Below are 12,535 nucleotides of genomic sequence, written 5' to 3' on the forward strand. Positions count from 1 at the left end.
AAGAATATGTTAAGTTAACCTATCCATCACAAAAAAGTAACTTTGCATTTTCCATTTCTGTGCATTTCGAGTCCAAATTCGAATTAATTTGCGTTACGTATATGTAACTGTGGGCATTAATGGGTTAAATTTCAAGTAAAATATTTTTATTCACTTAAAAACAACACAATTTGGTGATTTTTTATTACTATGTTGACATTATTGGTTAGGTATTACTGTAATTACATTGTTTAGAAAGAGAACAGAAAAGGAAATTGCCAAAAAACAATCAAAGATGAAGGTCAACATTTGAAAAAAAACTGTATTACAACATTGTTGCGGAAAGTAAACAAACGAAAAGAAAATCAAGAAATAGAAAAACTCATAGCAATAATAAAAATTTTAAGAACAAAGAAATTAAACAATTTGCAAAGAACTAAAGTGAAAATTTAAAATAAATCAATTTTAATTAAAAGCAAAAACGCATTAATTTAACAAAAGGACGACAACAACATGTCAACATTAGAAAAAGAAGAGGAACATTTGGTGGAAATGGCCACAACGCAAAATATAAATAAATTAACCCTTTTCGACTTGAGTTGGGAGGATGTGATTATACCAAAAATACTCAACTATTTAACACTCAAAGAATTATTTATATTACGTTGTTGTTCACAAACAACAAAACAATTAGTGGAAGCTACTCTAGAACGTCTTATTGAAATAAACCTTTCAGGTAATTCATCGCACAATGTGGAACTTACCTTTAAAGTGTTGGGTGACCATTGTAGACGTTTGGAAAATTTACATTTAGCCCGTTGCCATTGGCTAACCGATGAGTTGCTTTTACCCATTTTAGCCAAAAATAAACGTTTGAAAATTGTCAATTTAAATGAATGCATCAATATAACACCTCTGGCACTGCAGCCCATTATAATTGAGTGCAAAGATTTGCGTGTTTTAAAATTATCCAAATGTCAGTGGCTGACCACAGGTGCTGTTGATGCTCTCACATTGCATCAGAATAATTTGGAAGAGTTTGATATATCGTATTGCGCCGCCATTGGGGAACGTTGTTTGATTATATTCTTTAGGAAATTGAACAAATTAACAATACTGTCTTTGGCTCATACACCAAGTGTTACGGATCAAGTTCTAATACAGATTGGCAATTATTGTCGTGCTCTGGAACACATTAATTTGGTGGGATGTGTTGCTATATCGGATTATGGAATACAGTAAGTAGAAAAGTTGTTATTTTTATATTTTTTGTATTAAAATCATTACTGGTTATAAAAATTCATAAGATCAGTTAACATTTTTATCGAGAGACTTTTTTCATAACTGTCCATCTTGGATTAGATGAAAAATAGATTTTGCAAAATTTACGAAAAATTAATTGATTTTGGCAATTTTATAAATATATCTTTATTTCCCCTGTAAAGTGTTAAAAATTTTAAATAGGACCTCTTTAATAAAACCCATAATTTTAAAATCCCGCTTAATTCAGAATTTCAAACACCATTCATTCAAAACTTCATACAAAAATGTAATAAAAATTACGTATTTTTCTCATGACTTTCTTTTCTGTTTTTAATTGCAGTGCTTTAAGCAGTCACTGCTTACGTTTAAAATCGTTGCTAGTTCAACGTTGTCCACGCATTACTGAGCGTTCATTAGGACCACTGCGTAAACGTGTATTTATCGATAGACCCAATCAATTAGATTTCTATCAAAATGATTTTTATCCCAGTGATTTTTTAATCTATTAGCCGTGGCATTACTAAAAGGCAAAGACTTTATTAAAATAATTGTAAAAAGTTTTAATTTAATTAATTTTCCAGAAGTTTAACCAAAAATTGTGTACAACTGAAATCGTTAATGGTACAGAGATGTGATCTAGTGACCGAAAGATCTTTGGCACCTTTGAGAGGAAAAATACATATAGATAGACCCATTAGAGATCAAGGAGGCTTACAAATGCAATTAGTACCCTATGATTTGGATCAACAAATTAATCGCTTGTTTTTGCAAGTTTAAAAATGTTAAGTAAATAATTACAGGTGATAGTGTAAGTAAAACTTTGTAAATATTTTAATAGTTTTATTAATAATTTGTGCTTATAATTGTTTTAAACTTCTTTCATTAAATGGCTTTAAACAATTCTTTATGTTAAAATAGTTTTGGACAATGAATACATATGTACTATTATAATTAAGCTTAATTAATAATAAAAGAAAACTAAATAAAACCAAAAATTATAAATGTTATTTTAAATTTCAAAATAAAAAATCTTTAGCAAAATACATAATACATTTATAAATATAAAACATAAACTCTCATCATTGGGCTTCTATTAAAGGCGATGTAAAAGTCGATGTTGTTTCATCTTCCAATGTCAACTTTGTATCACACATTTGTCGACTAATGGCCTCCATATAGGATTTATGATTTTCTTCGATATTTTGTGAACTCCATTTTTCGTGCAACTTCTTGAGTTTATCATAAGCCGCCATAGACATGTTAAGACTAGGCATCACTTCCAGCAAACCCGGTTCTCCTGTAAATGCTAGACCACAAAGGCCTAAATAGGTGTGGAAAGGGTCGGTGGTGGAATGTGGCCACTTGGCAAAACCACCAACTACATTATCTTGTGTTTCCAAGATATATAAACGATTTGCTGCATAGTCCGTCAATTCGAAGGCATTGAGTATTTTCAGAGAAGCTCCAATCCAGAATGAATAACAAGTATCTACCGGCTTATTGGGACGTCCTTGGAAACCATCCACTTGGCGGAATATGCACCAACGTTTAATACCCTCTAAAGTTTCGTTGTCAATACGCTGTAATTGACCGCTTAAATGTAAAGCGGCCAAAGCACAATAAGTGGTACCACCATGACCCTCAGCTTCCAAATTTTGACTGAAACCATAGTCATAACGCTATTGAAGAAAAAAACACATTTAATATTCCTTATTTCTTATTTTTCATTTGTTATTTAATACTTACAATACTGCTCATTATAAATTCATACATTTTGTCTTTATCAACATCACCCCAATAGTCCAGCATGTGACATATGGCCGCCGCACAGAAAACAAAACGCATATCATTTTCACTGCCATCTATACAGGCACTAAAACTGCCATCAGGTCTCTGGACAGCAGCAACACCTGGTTAAGAAAACATTCAAATGTTTCAAAAATATTGTGGAAACGCTTAACTAATTTTGGTGATAAACTTACCATCTACTATACTTTTACGATCTAAACGTGACAAATCATCACCTAAAGTTACCAAAATACCAATACTAGTATATGTCATAGCCAAATGACCCCATTGATAACATTTAGCATTGGCTAAAAATTCTTCATTATCACTTTTTATCAAAACGGAACGGGAACCCTGCAAATGTGGAAAAATAATACATTTTTAAGATCTTAAAAATTAAGTTGAGATTTACAGATAATTTCAAAGAAATTAAAAAAATATCTAAATTCGGGAAATAAAAAAATAGATTAATTCGTGATTAGTTCCATAATATAGATGGATGGATGTAAATTGAACGGATTATTAGGAATAAGTAGGCATTGCACCATCCTGGCCTCAGTATTGCCGAAACCAGTTTCGTACTACGCGGCAGGTATTCTTCTGTATCTTTCAAAACTGATATATACGAACTAAAATTTTATGGATTTTGCACATATGTATGTATGTCCTCCCTCGTTTATACCGACATGCGTCGTTGCAGTATCATAGAATTATGAATTTGGATTCAGCTCCTTGGCAGTTTTAAATATTTCTCAAGTGCGAATTAACCATAGTTTTATAAGAAGAAATCCTAAACCTTGCGAGTTACGCTATTGATGTTCGAGCAGTAGATCATAAAATTCCACGAAATGCCTTATCTGCTTGGTTAACAATGGAGGAAAATGGAAGATTATTAAAGACGTGATTGTAAATCCTTTGAATGAGTGTCCTTGGGCGAGAAAACTTTCTAACTCTGGATTAAATTTTAAAGTGACACCGACTCAAACAAAAGTTGTTCCTTAATTAAAATTTTATTCAGTTCTAGGTCAATAGCATACGGTGCTTAAAAATGTTGTTGAGTAGCTGAAATTTGTATAATTATGGCAGCTGACCAGTCAGTAGCGTACAATAATCTTTCTTAGGAATATGTGGCGGAGTGTAATTCTTTGGTGGGACCGAAAATGGAAAATTTATGAAGTTTTGGAACTAATCTTGGTTTTACTTTATAGATATGTATGTGTTGTGGGGAATGTTTTAATATAGCTTGGTAAATGTAAACAAACCAGTAACTTCTTTATCAACCTAAAAATCTACATCTTTTGTCTTCATTTAGTAAGTAAATTACTTAGCTTCTTAGCATAGCTACAACTTATCTCTAAACAGTTTAATTCTTTGCGCTAATATTATCAACAAGTTGAGAACTATAATATTTACCTATGTAAAATCCTATAATAAATCATATTCCTATGTGTAGTACATACTACAACCAGTAGTAGGTAGTATGAAAATACACAAAGATTAAAAAGTTTAAGATCTTAATTAAGTCACGTAAAGTTAAAAATAAATACAATCAATCAACAATGCTAATTAACTTACCTGAAAACCAGAGCAATTGCGTTCACCTGGCCGTGGTATGACTAAACTACCATAAATCCAATCTATAATATTTTTACGCATTTCAGGGGTTAATAAGTGAAGGGAATTTAAAACATCTAAACCACAAACGGCAAAAAATGCAATAGTGCTTCTAGAAAGTAAATGGGAAATTACATTAAAAATATAATTAGTAAAATATAATTTGCATATACAAGATATATTTACCTGGTGGAATCGTGCGAGGCCAAACGGGCCGGTAACAAATGTAAAAATCTTACAAAATATTTGGCATGCTTGGAGAGTAAAACTGGCGCCGGTTCTATTGCGGGACCTTCAATATTTAAAGCATCATAAGACATATTTAAGCACAGATGCAGGAACTTTTACTTTTAATAACAATGACTAATATAATGAATGACAAGAATGTATTAAAATTCCTTTAAAACTTTTTTCTTAAAAAAAATCAACCGGTTGTTCCAAAATTTGCGAATGTTATGTATTAATTATCACTTTCAAAAACCCGTAAATATAAATAAAACCAACAAATATGTTTTTTAATGATTGTGGCAGATTTTTATCTTAATTTTTATTTGTTTTTAGATAAAATTTACTCGATTTTATAAAGGTAAAAGAACTAATTAAACACAACACTTATTTTTTGTATCACAAGCAAAAAAATACAGAAAAGGAATTAAATGAAAATGACTCAAAAATGTCAAAATCAGCTGAAAATGCAAATGTCGAAAACAAACAACTCTGTCTTAGGCTACAGCTGTTTGGCATATTTACAATTTCCGAACACTTCCACGCTGCTTCTACTTCAAACCAGCTTTGTTGATGTCAACCAAGCTGCACCTTTTTACATTGCTGGTGTGTCATACCGTAAAAGGCTAGGACATCGAACATGTGTAAAATAAATGGGAAGTTCAGTTGATGTCAATTCTGCCGACTGCGAAAAGAAATTCTGTTAGAATTTTTTCGCGCCAAACTGTTTCCTGCTTTTTTAATTGCAAAAAAATCTGTTGTGGTATGTGCAAAAATCTAAAAAGACAGAAATAATATTCTTTAAATAAAAAAATATTTTTTAATAACAATTGAACTTAGAAATTAATAAAATTGTATGCTATACTATGCCGAGGGGCATTGTGCAAAGAAACAGGCAAGTGTTGGGTTTAGGTTAGGTAAGTGGGTTGCTCTCTAGCAAGCGAGTTCACTCGGAGGCCTTGTGGCCCATTGTGATACCCTTAGAATTACCATTCCCTAGCATTGAGTCTAGGGACGACCTTTTGCTAGCGCATTCATCAGATATTTCATTTCCCCGGATGCCCTCATGTCCTGGAACCCATATCAACTCAACGTGATGTTGTGTCAGTTGTGCCAATGATTGAATACAATTGAGAAGACATTTCGACTTAATAACATTGGAGTTAAGAGCCTTGATTGATGCAAGGCTGTCCAAGTATATATGTATAGTAAAATTTTCGAGATTTAGTTCCCGGATCCTTCTCGCGGCTGTATAGATGGCATATATCTCTGCCTGAAGGACCGTGCAGGTGTCAGGTAGTCGAAGAGACAGTAGAATATTAAGTTTTTCGGAGAAGATTTCCGATCCCGTGCCCTTTTCTGTCTTTGAGCCATCAGTATAGATTGAGATCACGTCGTCTCTTACGACAGTGTTCGCGACCCAATCATCCCTTGTCGGTATTCTGGTCTTGAACGACCTATTAAAATTCAGTGTAGATAGAATATAGTCTATTTCCTGCCTATCTTTTGCAGGATGGTGTCATGACCAATGCGATTTAGCAGAAATGCATTCTACAGGAGTGGAGAGATGAAACCACCTTGTGGTGTGCTGCTTGTCACTACTTTCCTTGTCTTGCCAATGCCCATATTAGCCATTAAGGCCCTGCTCTTGAGCATGTTTTCTGTTAAATTTTTTATCCACTGATCAACACTTAGTTCACACAGTGCATCGACTATTGCGGATATGTCCACGTTATTAAACGTACCCTCTATTTCCAAGAAAGATGCCATAACATATTCATTTATGTCAAGTGCCTTCTCTATAGTTCCGACAACGTCATGTAAAACTGTCTCCATCGACCTTTCTTTCAGGTATATGTGTTGTGCCCCACAGAAATTATCAGGAGAGATGATGTTTCTGACATGGATGTCGACCAATTTTTCCAATGTTTTCAATAAAAACTATGACAGACTGATCGGTCTATAGTCTCTGGCTGTACTATGGTTCTCTTTTCCCGCTTTGGGGATAAATACCACTGTAACCTCTCTGCATACTTTAGGAATGTATCCTGTTTCCAGGCTGCTTCTAAATATCATAATTAGAAATGGCATGATGGTGGTTATCGATTTTTGGGGTAGTGCTGGGAATATGACATCTGGCCCTGGAGATTTATAGGGCTTGAAAGGTGACACCGTCCACGAAATTTTTTCCACACTAACAATGGAGCTGACTAATTCACTTATTCGAGAAGCTGCGAGGTGCTCCAAAGTGGAGCCTTCATTTTCATCATCTCTGCAACCCGGAAAGTGTGTCTTTATAAGCAGTTCCAGAGTTTCGGTGGTATTTTCAGTAAAATTACCATACGGTTTCATCAGAAATCCAGGCGTACCGTGGTCTTTGGATAGCACCTTACGTTGACGTGATGCCTCCGTGGTACTCTCCAGCTCCTCACAGAAACGCTTCCAAGATTTCTTCTTAGCTTGTCTGGTTTCCCTCTTAAAAGTATTGAAGCTTTAACAATAATCGTCCCAGCTTAACGGGTTTTGATCCCTCTTCGCTTTATTAAATAGTTTCCTACATTCTTTCCTTAGCTGCATCAGTTTAGGATTCCACCATGGTTGCCGGAATTTCCTAGGTACCTGTCGCTTCCTACATGAAGCATAGTAGGCTAATGAGGAGGAAAAAAGTACCGTATGGGGGTTAAAATTTGATTTAGATCAAATTTTTAGCTTTAGAAGCACTAAATATGCTAATAGAGTGTTATTTGGAAGCCCGGTAGCAAGTGATATTTTTAGTACTTTTTCGTTCTCAAACTGGTACTTATTGAGTTTTCTATGCTATACCCAGTGTGCTTGCTACCCTAAAAGCAATATAAATAAAAAATATTCTTAATAATTTTGAAGATTCTAACTGTAATGTTTTCCAGAGATGAATTTTTTCGGAACGTTAATTAAGATTTTAATGTAATCGATGACAAATTAAAAAATCTAATATTTTCCCAAATATACGAAATTTTGTATTTAATTCATATAGGTGCCAAGACCCCATTGAAAGTCCGCCCGTTATTCTCTAAATGTTCACATTAATGTCAAAGATCTTCATGTAGAATTTGAAGATTCTAGCTCTAATAGTTTCACAGATATACGAATTTTTCTATTTAATTCATATGGGAACTCACAGGCCCAGATGAAAGTCCGCCCTTTTTTTCTCCAAAATGTTCATGTGTATAATAAAGTTCTTCTTGCAATATTTGAAGAATCTTGTTCTATTAGTTTCCCAGGTAAGCGAAATTTTGTATTTAATTCATATGTGAGGTGCCAAGCCCCCCATTGAAAGTCCGCCCGTTATTCTCTGAATGTTCTCATGAATGTCAAAGTTCTTCAATTAAAATTTGAAGATTCTAGCTCTAATAGTTTCTCAGATATAATATTTTCCTATTTAATTTATATGGGGACTCCAAGCCCCCATGACGAAAGTCCTCTCTTTTTTCTCCAAAATGTTCAGATGAATATTTAAGTTCTTAGTGCAAAATTTGAAGAATTTAGTTCTATTAGTTTCCCAGATAAACCAATTTTTGTATTTTATTAATATGGGAGGTGCTGCTCCCCTCATGGGTAGTCCGCCAATTTATTTCCCAAAATGTTTACATGGATCATGGGAGGTGCCACGCCCCCTAATGCTAATCTGCCCACTTTTTGTCTTAAATAATTATATGGATACTAAAGTTGCTCCGACGTGGCACGTCGCCCACATGAAATTTCAACATAAAAAGTAGCCTATAGTTCCTTCCAGACATACAGAAAGAAACTGTGAAAATTTCATGAAAATCCGTCCAGCCGTTTAGCAGCCTATAAAGCACAAACATACATACATACATACATACAAACACACTTTCATTTATATATATATAGAATCTATATATATAAAAATGAAAGTCAAAAAATGTAGAGATGTCATATCTATAAAATATTCCCATACGTTAAGAATATTTAATATTTCAGAGAGGTTTCAATTGCATGGTTTTAAAGATAGAATGACTTCTTTGTTGAAATGTTTACATGATATTTAATTTTATGATCGTTAAAACTTTCATGTTCATTTCTCGTCAAGGTATCGAAAAGGCTTCTTTATCAAATATTGTCGACATGTGCTGAAAGAGAAAGAGAAAGAAAATTTTCGGGAAAATAATATAAGAAAGTTGGACTTCTTCGATGTTGTTGCGGAATGCGTTATACGCATAATATATGACTTGAACTCTAACGCTATGGATTTTCTGATACTAATTTAATAATTAAGTTAAAATCTGTGTATCACGTCGGAATGAAATATTTATATTTAAAATTAACTGGATTAACGTATTGAAGACGAATAAAGGGCTTCGGAAATATATTATTTTAGTCCTTTCAAACGAGAACACATTTGCTTACAATTTGGCAAACTTATATCTGCGATAAGCTTTGAATTTGTTTGAATTATGAAATGTGGCCTACCAGTGATAATAGGTTTAAATTGCAGTACATATGTATACAGGAAATAAAAATTGCAAATCACGTAATACTTTACATTAAAAAAGTGATACAAGAAATGTGTAGGGCATAGCTTCGCCCAAATAAACAACTGAAAAAAATTAAATTCAAAAAGTCACCAAAAAATCTGGGATTATTGAACAGAAATTGTATATTTTAGTATTTATGAAACATTTTGAGATATTTATACCCTACACCACTATAGTGGGGAGGGTATTATGCGTTTGTGCTGATGTTTGTAACACCCAAAAGTATTGGTCCTACGCCCACCTTAAAGTATGCCAATCGGCTCAAAATCACTTCCTGTTTCGATTAAGCTATGTCCGTCCGTCCGTCCGTCTGTCTGTGTGTCCATGTAAACCTTGTGCGCACTCTACAAGTCGCAATTTTTGAGATAATTTGATGAATTTGGAACATGCGCTTTTTTTCGTCCAAGGACGGTTGATCGGACCTTCCAATTTGGGCCTTTTAGCTCATAATTACGTCAATAACACTACAATATTTTCAAAAATTGGCACAACTAAGTTTGATATAATTAAACACTGTAAATTTTCGCCATGATCGGTTCTCATTTGACCCTAGCCCCCATACGTCAAATATACTATTATCTTTCCAATTATACAACCGGACCTTCCGATTTGGACCTTTTATCTCTTAACTATGTCTAATATACTACTATGTATCCAAAAATCGGTACAATGTGTTTATAACACTCAAAAAAAATTGTTCTTAAAGTATAACAGTCGGTTTAGAATCACTTTCTGATTCGATTAAGCTATGTCCGTCTTGGTGGCCGTGAAAACTTTGTATGCACGCTCAGCTCAGCTTTCAATATAATATGTTAAAATTTGTCACATACTCTTCTTTGGATCCAATGACGAAGGCTGTTAAAAATTATTGAAATCGGTCTTTTATTAATCAGAAAAAATAAATTCTCAAGGGCGTAAGTTTCATATCTCCGCAATTAAAACAAAAACCGCCTATTTTTTCTTCAAATACTAATTTGTCAATAAAAATAAGCCTAACTTGAGAAAATGTTGAACATTTTTGGATTATTTATCATTTTAAAAGGTTTTTTGCTTCTCCATGTGTTCAATGTAACTTAGGCCTTTTTGGATTTCATATGACGTTATGTATGTATATCTTAAGCATAATATTTTTAATGAAAACTGTTTAAATTGTAGTAATAAAAAACAAAATTTCTATGCAATGAAACAAGAGTATTTTTCATTTAATTTTGTAGTAAAATCTTTAAAAATATAATATGTATGTATTTGTATTGTAATACGTTATAAAATAAGTATTTTTATTTTAGTGTAATATTATTCTTTTTTTTTGGCAATTGTAATTGATTACATACATAATATAATTAAAAAAATTTTTCTAATGTATTATAAATTAAAATTGTATTATAATGCCTTCTTCATGATAATAAATTGTGTATTTGTAGCAAATTCACTAATAGATATACACATATTTTAAAGTTTTTAGTTGTAATATGCATACATACAGTGTCTCTCATAAGTATTCGAATTTATGTAAACTATGAAAAGAAACCAAATTTAATAATATATTTTGTGTGGAAAATAAAGAAATTAATTTGTTATATTGTCTAGATAGTCCTTAGTTTTGATATCACGCCCCTTAAAAATTGGAAACTTTACATTTACTTAAATTAGTTGTGCTTTTTTAAAAAAAGTCCATGAAACTACTTCACAAAAGTATGCGAATTTTTCCTGTATTTCATATTTGATCATATTATACGATACACAAATTTTAGAATCGCATGGTTTTATGCTTAATATGGTTTTAAGGGGTTACTATCAACCGCATGGATATATTTTTGACCCATTTGGTCCACAATTTTGGGGGATTTGTACCCTCTTTTCATGTAATATCATTAAAATGGCGATTTTTGGCTATATTTGTAATGTTTTCACCCTTTTTCCAGAAATAAAACCAAAATTTAATATTGGAATTTAATAGAACCCATAGGGTATCTAAAAATAATATTTTTTGTTATAAGGATCTGTACTTAAACGTTCCAAGATGTATTTTTGGTATCGTTTTTCAGTTTCTAATTGAATTATCTGGATCATAAGTCCCTTTTCGTACCTCTAGGGACGATATTTTTCGACAAAGTTGTCTAGTGTATATTCATGTACATATTGGCACTAATGTATTTTAAATTTTCAATATATTATAGCGGTATACAACCCCAAAACATGCCTTAACAAAACGTCATCCTATATAGTAGATTTCAGTTTTTACTACTCGTAACTTTCACGCTTATGTTGCCCGTTACAATAACACTGTAAGTCCTAAATTTTGGTTTTAATTTGATCATAGTAAATAATATTTAAACACATATCAACATTTTTAATGTGATCATAATGATATCGTGCCATGCAGCATGGAGGCCATTGGTATATAAAAATAATGATTTTACTATTTTGAATGGTGTTTCTTCGAGGCATGTTTTGGAGTTGTACACTTCCACAACACATTGAAAACTTAAAATGTATAAAAGCTGATATCTAAAAGAATATATACCAGAAAACTTTCCCCGAAAATAGTTGATCCTAGTATTATAAAAATGGACTTAAGTTCCAATATATTGAATTAGCGAAAGAAGAATGATCCGAATAATTTATCTTGGAACGTTTAAATACAGATTCTTGTAACAAAAAATATTATTTTTAGATACCCCAAAGGGTCTTTTAAGTCCCAATATCAAATTTTTGTTTTATCTCTGGAAAAAAGGAGAAAAATTTACAATTATGGCCAAAAATCGCCATTTTAATGATATTACATGAAAAGAGGGTACAAATTCCGCAAAATTGTGGACCAAATGGGCCAAAAATATATCCTTTCCGTGGATAGTAACCCCTTAAAACAATATTACGCATAAAAACCATTCGATTCTAAAATTTGTGTTGCGTATAATATGATCAAATATGAAATACAGGAAAAATTCGTATACTTTTGTGAGGCAATTTCATGGACTTTTTTTAAAAAAGCACAATTAATTTAAATCAATGCAAATTTTTCAAGTTTTAAAAAGCGTGATATCAAACATAAGGACTATCTAGACAATATAACAAATTAATTTATTTATTTTGCACACAAAATATATTATTAAATTTGGTTTCTTTTTATA

General features: G+C 32.3%; 2 protein-coding genes across 4 annotated transcripts; one reads left to right on the top strand and one right to left on the bottom strand.

The window, feature by feature from the left end:
• Positions 1–265: 265 nt before the first annotated feature.
• Positions 266–2,237, top strand: LOC119603287 (F-box/LRR-repeat protein 15). Of its 3 annotated transcripts, XM_037955276.1 has the most exons (3): positions 269–1,217; positions 1,583–1,769; positions 1,824–1,958. In XM_037955276.1, the coding sequence occupies exons 1-2, from the start codon at positions 493–495 to the stop codon at positions 1,749–1,751; spliced, it is 894 nt and encodes a 297-aa protein (XP_037811204.1). In that variant the 5' UTR covers positions 269–492; the 3' UTR covers positions 1,752–1,769; positions 1,824–1,958. The 3 variants fall into 3 exon arrangements, with proteins under 3 accessions (XP_037811203.1, XP_037811204.1, XP_037811202.1); XM_037955275.1 differs by lacking the exon at positions 1,583–1,769 and having other exon boundaries at positions 266–1,217; positions 1,827–2,237; XM_037955274.1 differs by lacking the exon at positions 1,583–1,769 and having other exon boundaries at positions 270–1,217; positions 1,824–2,237.
• LOC119603286 (geranylgeranyl transferase type-1 subunit beta) lies at positions 2,077–5,295 on the bottom strand. The gene is made up of 5 exons (XM_037955273.1): positions 4,831–5,295; positions 4,606–4,756; positions 3,225–3,384; positions 2,989–3,152; positions 2,077–2,921 (listed from the first exon to the last, which is right to left on the bottom strand). Exons 1-5 carry the CDS (start codon positions 4,962–4,964, stop codon positions 2,322–2,324), a joined length of 1,209 nt encoding a protein of 402 aa, XP_037811201.1. The 5' UTR covers positions 4,965–5,295; the 3' UTR covers positions 2,077–2,321.
• Positions 5,296–12,535: the final 7,240 nt, after the last annotated feature.

This window comes from Lucilia sericata, unplaced genomic scaffold (assembly GCF_015586225.1).
Source record: "Lucilia sericata isolate MDLA Ls3-8-SP2 unplaced genomic scaffold, ASM1558622v1 Contig000288F_arrow, whole genome shotgun sequence".
In the NCBI taxonomy this organism is placed as follows: Eukaryota; Metazoa; Arthropoda; class Insecta; order Diptera; family Calliphoridae; genus Lucilia; species Lucilia sericata.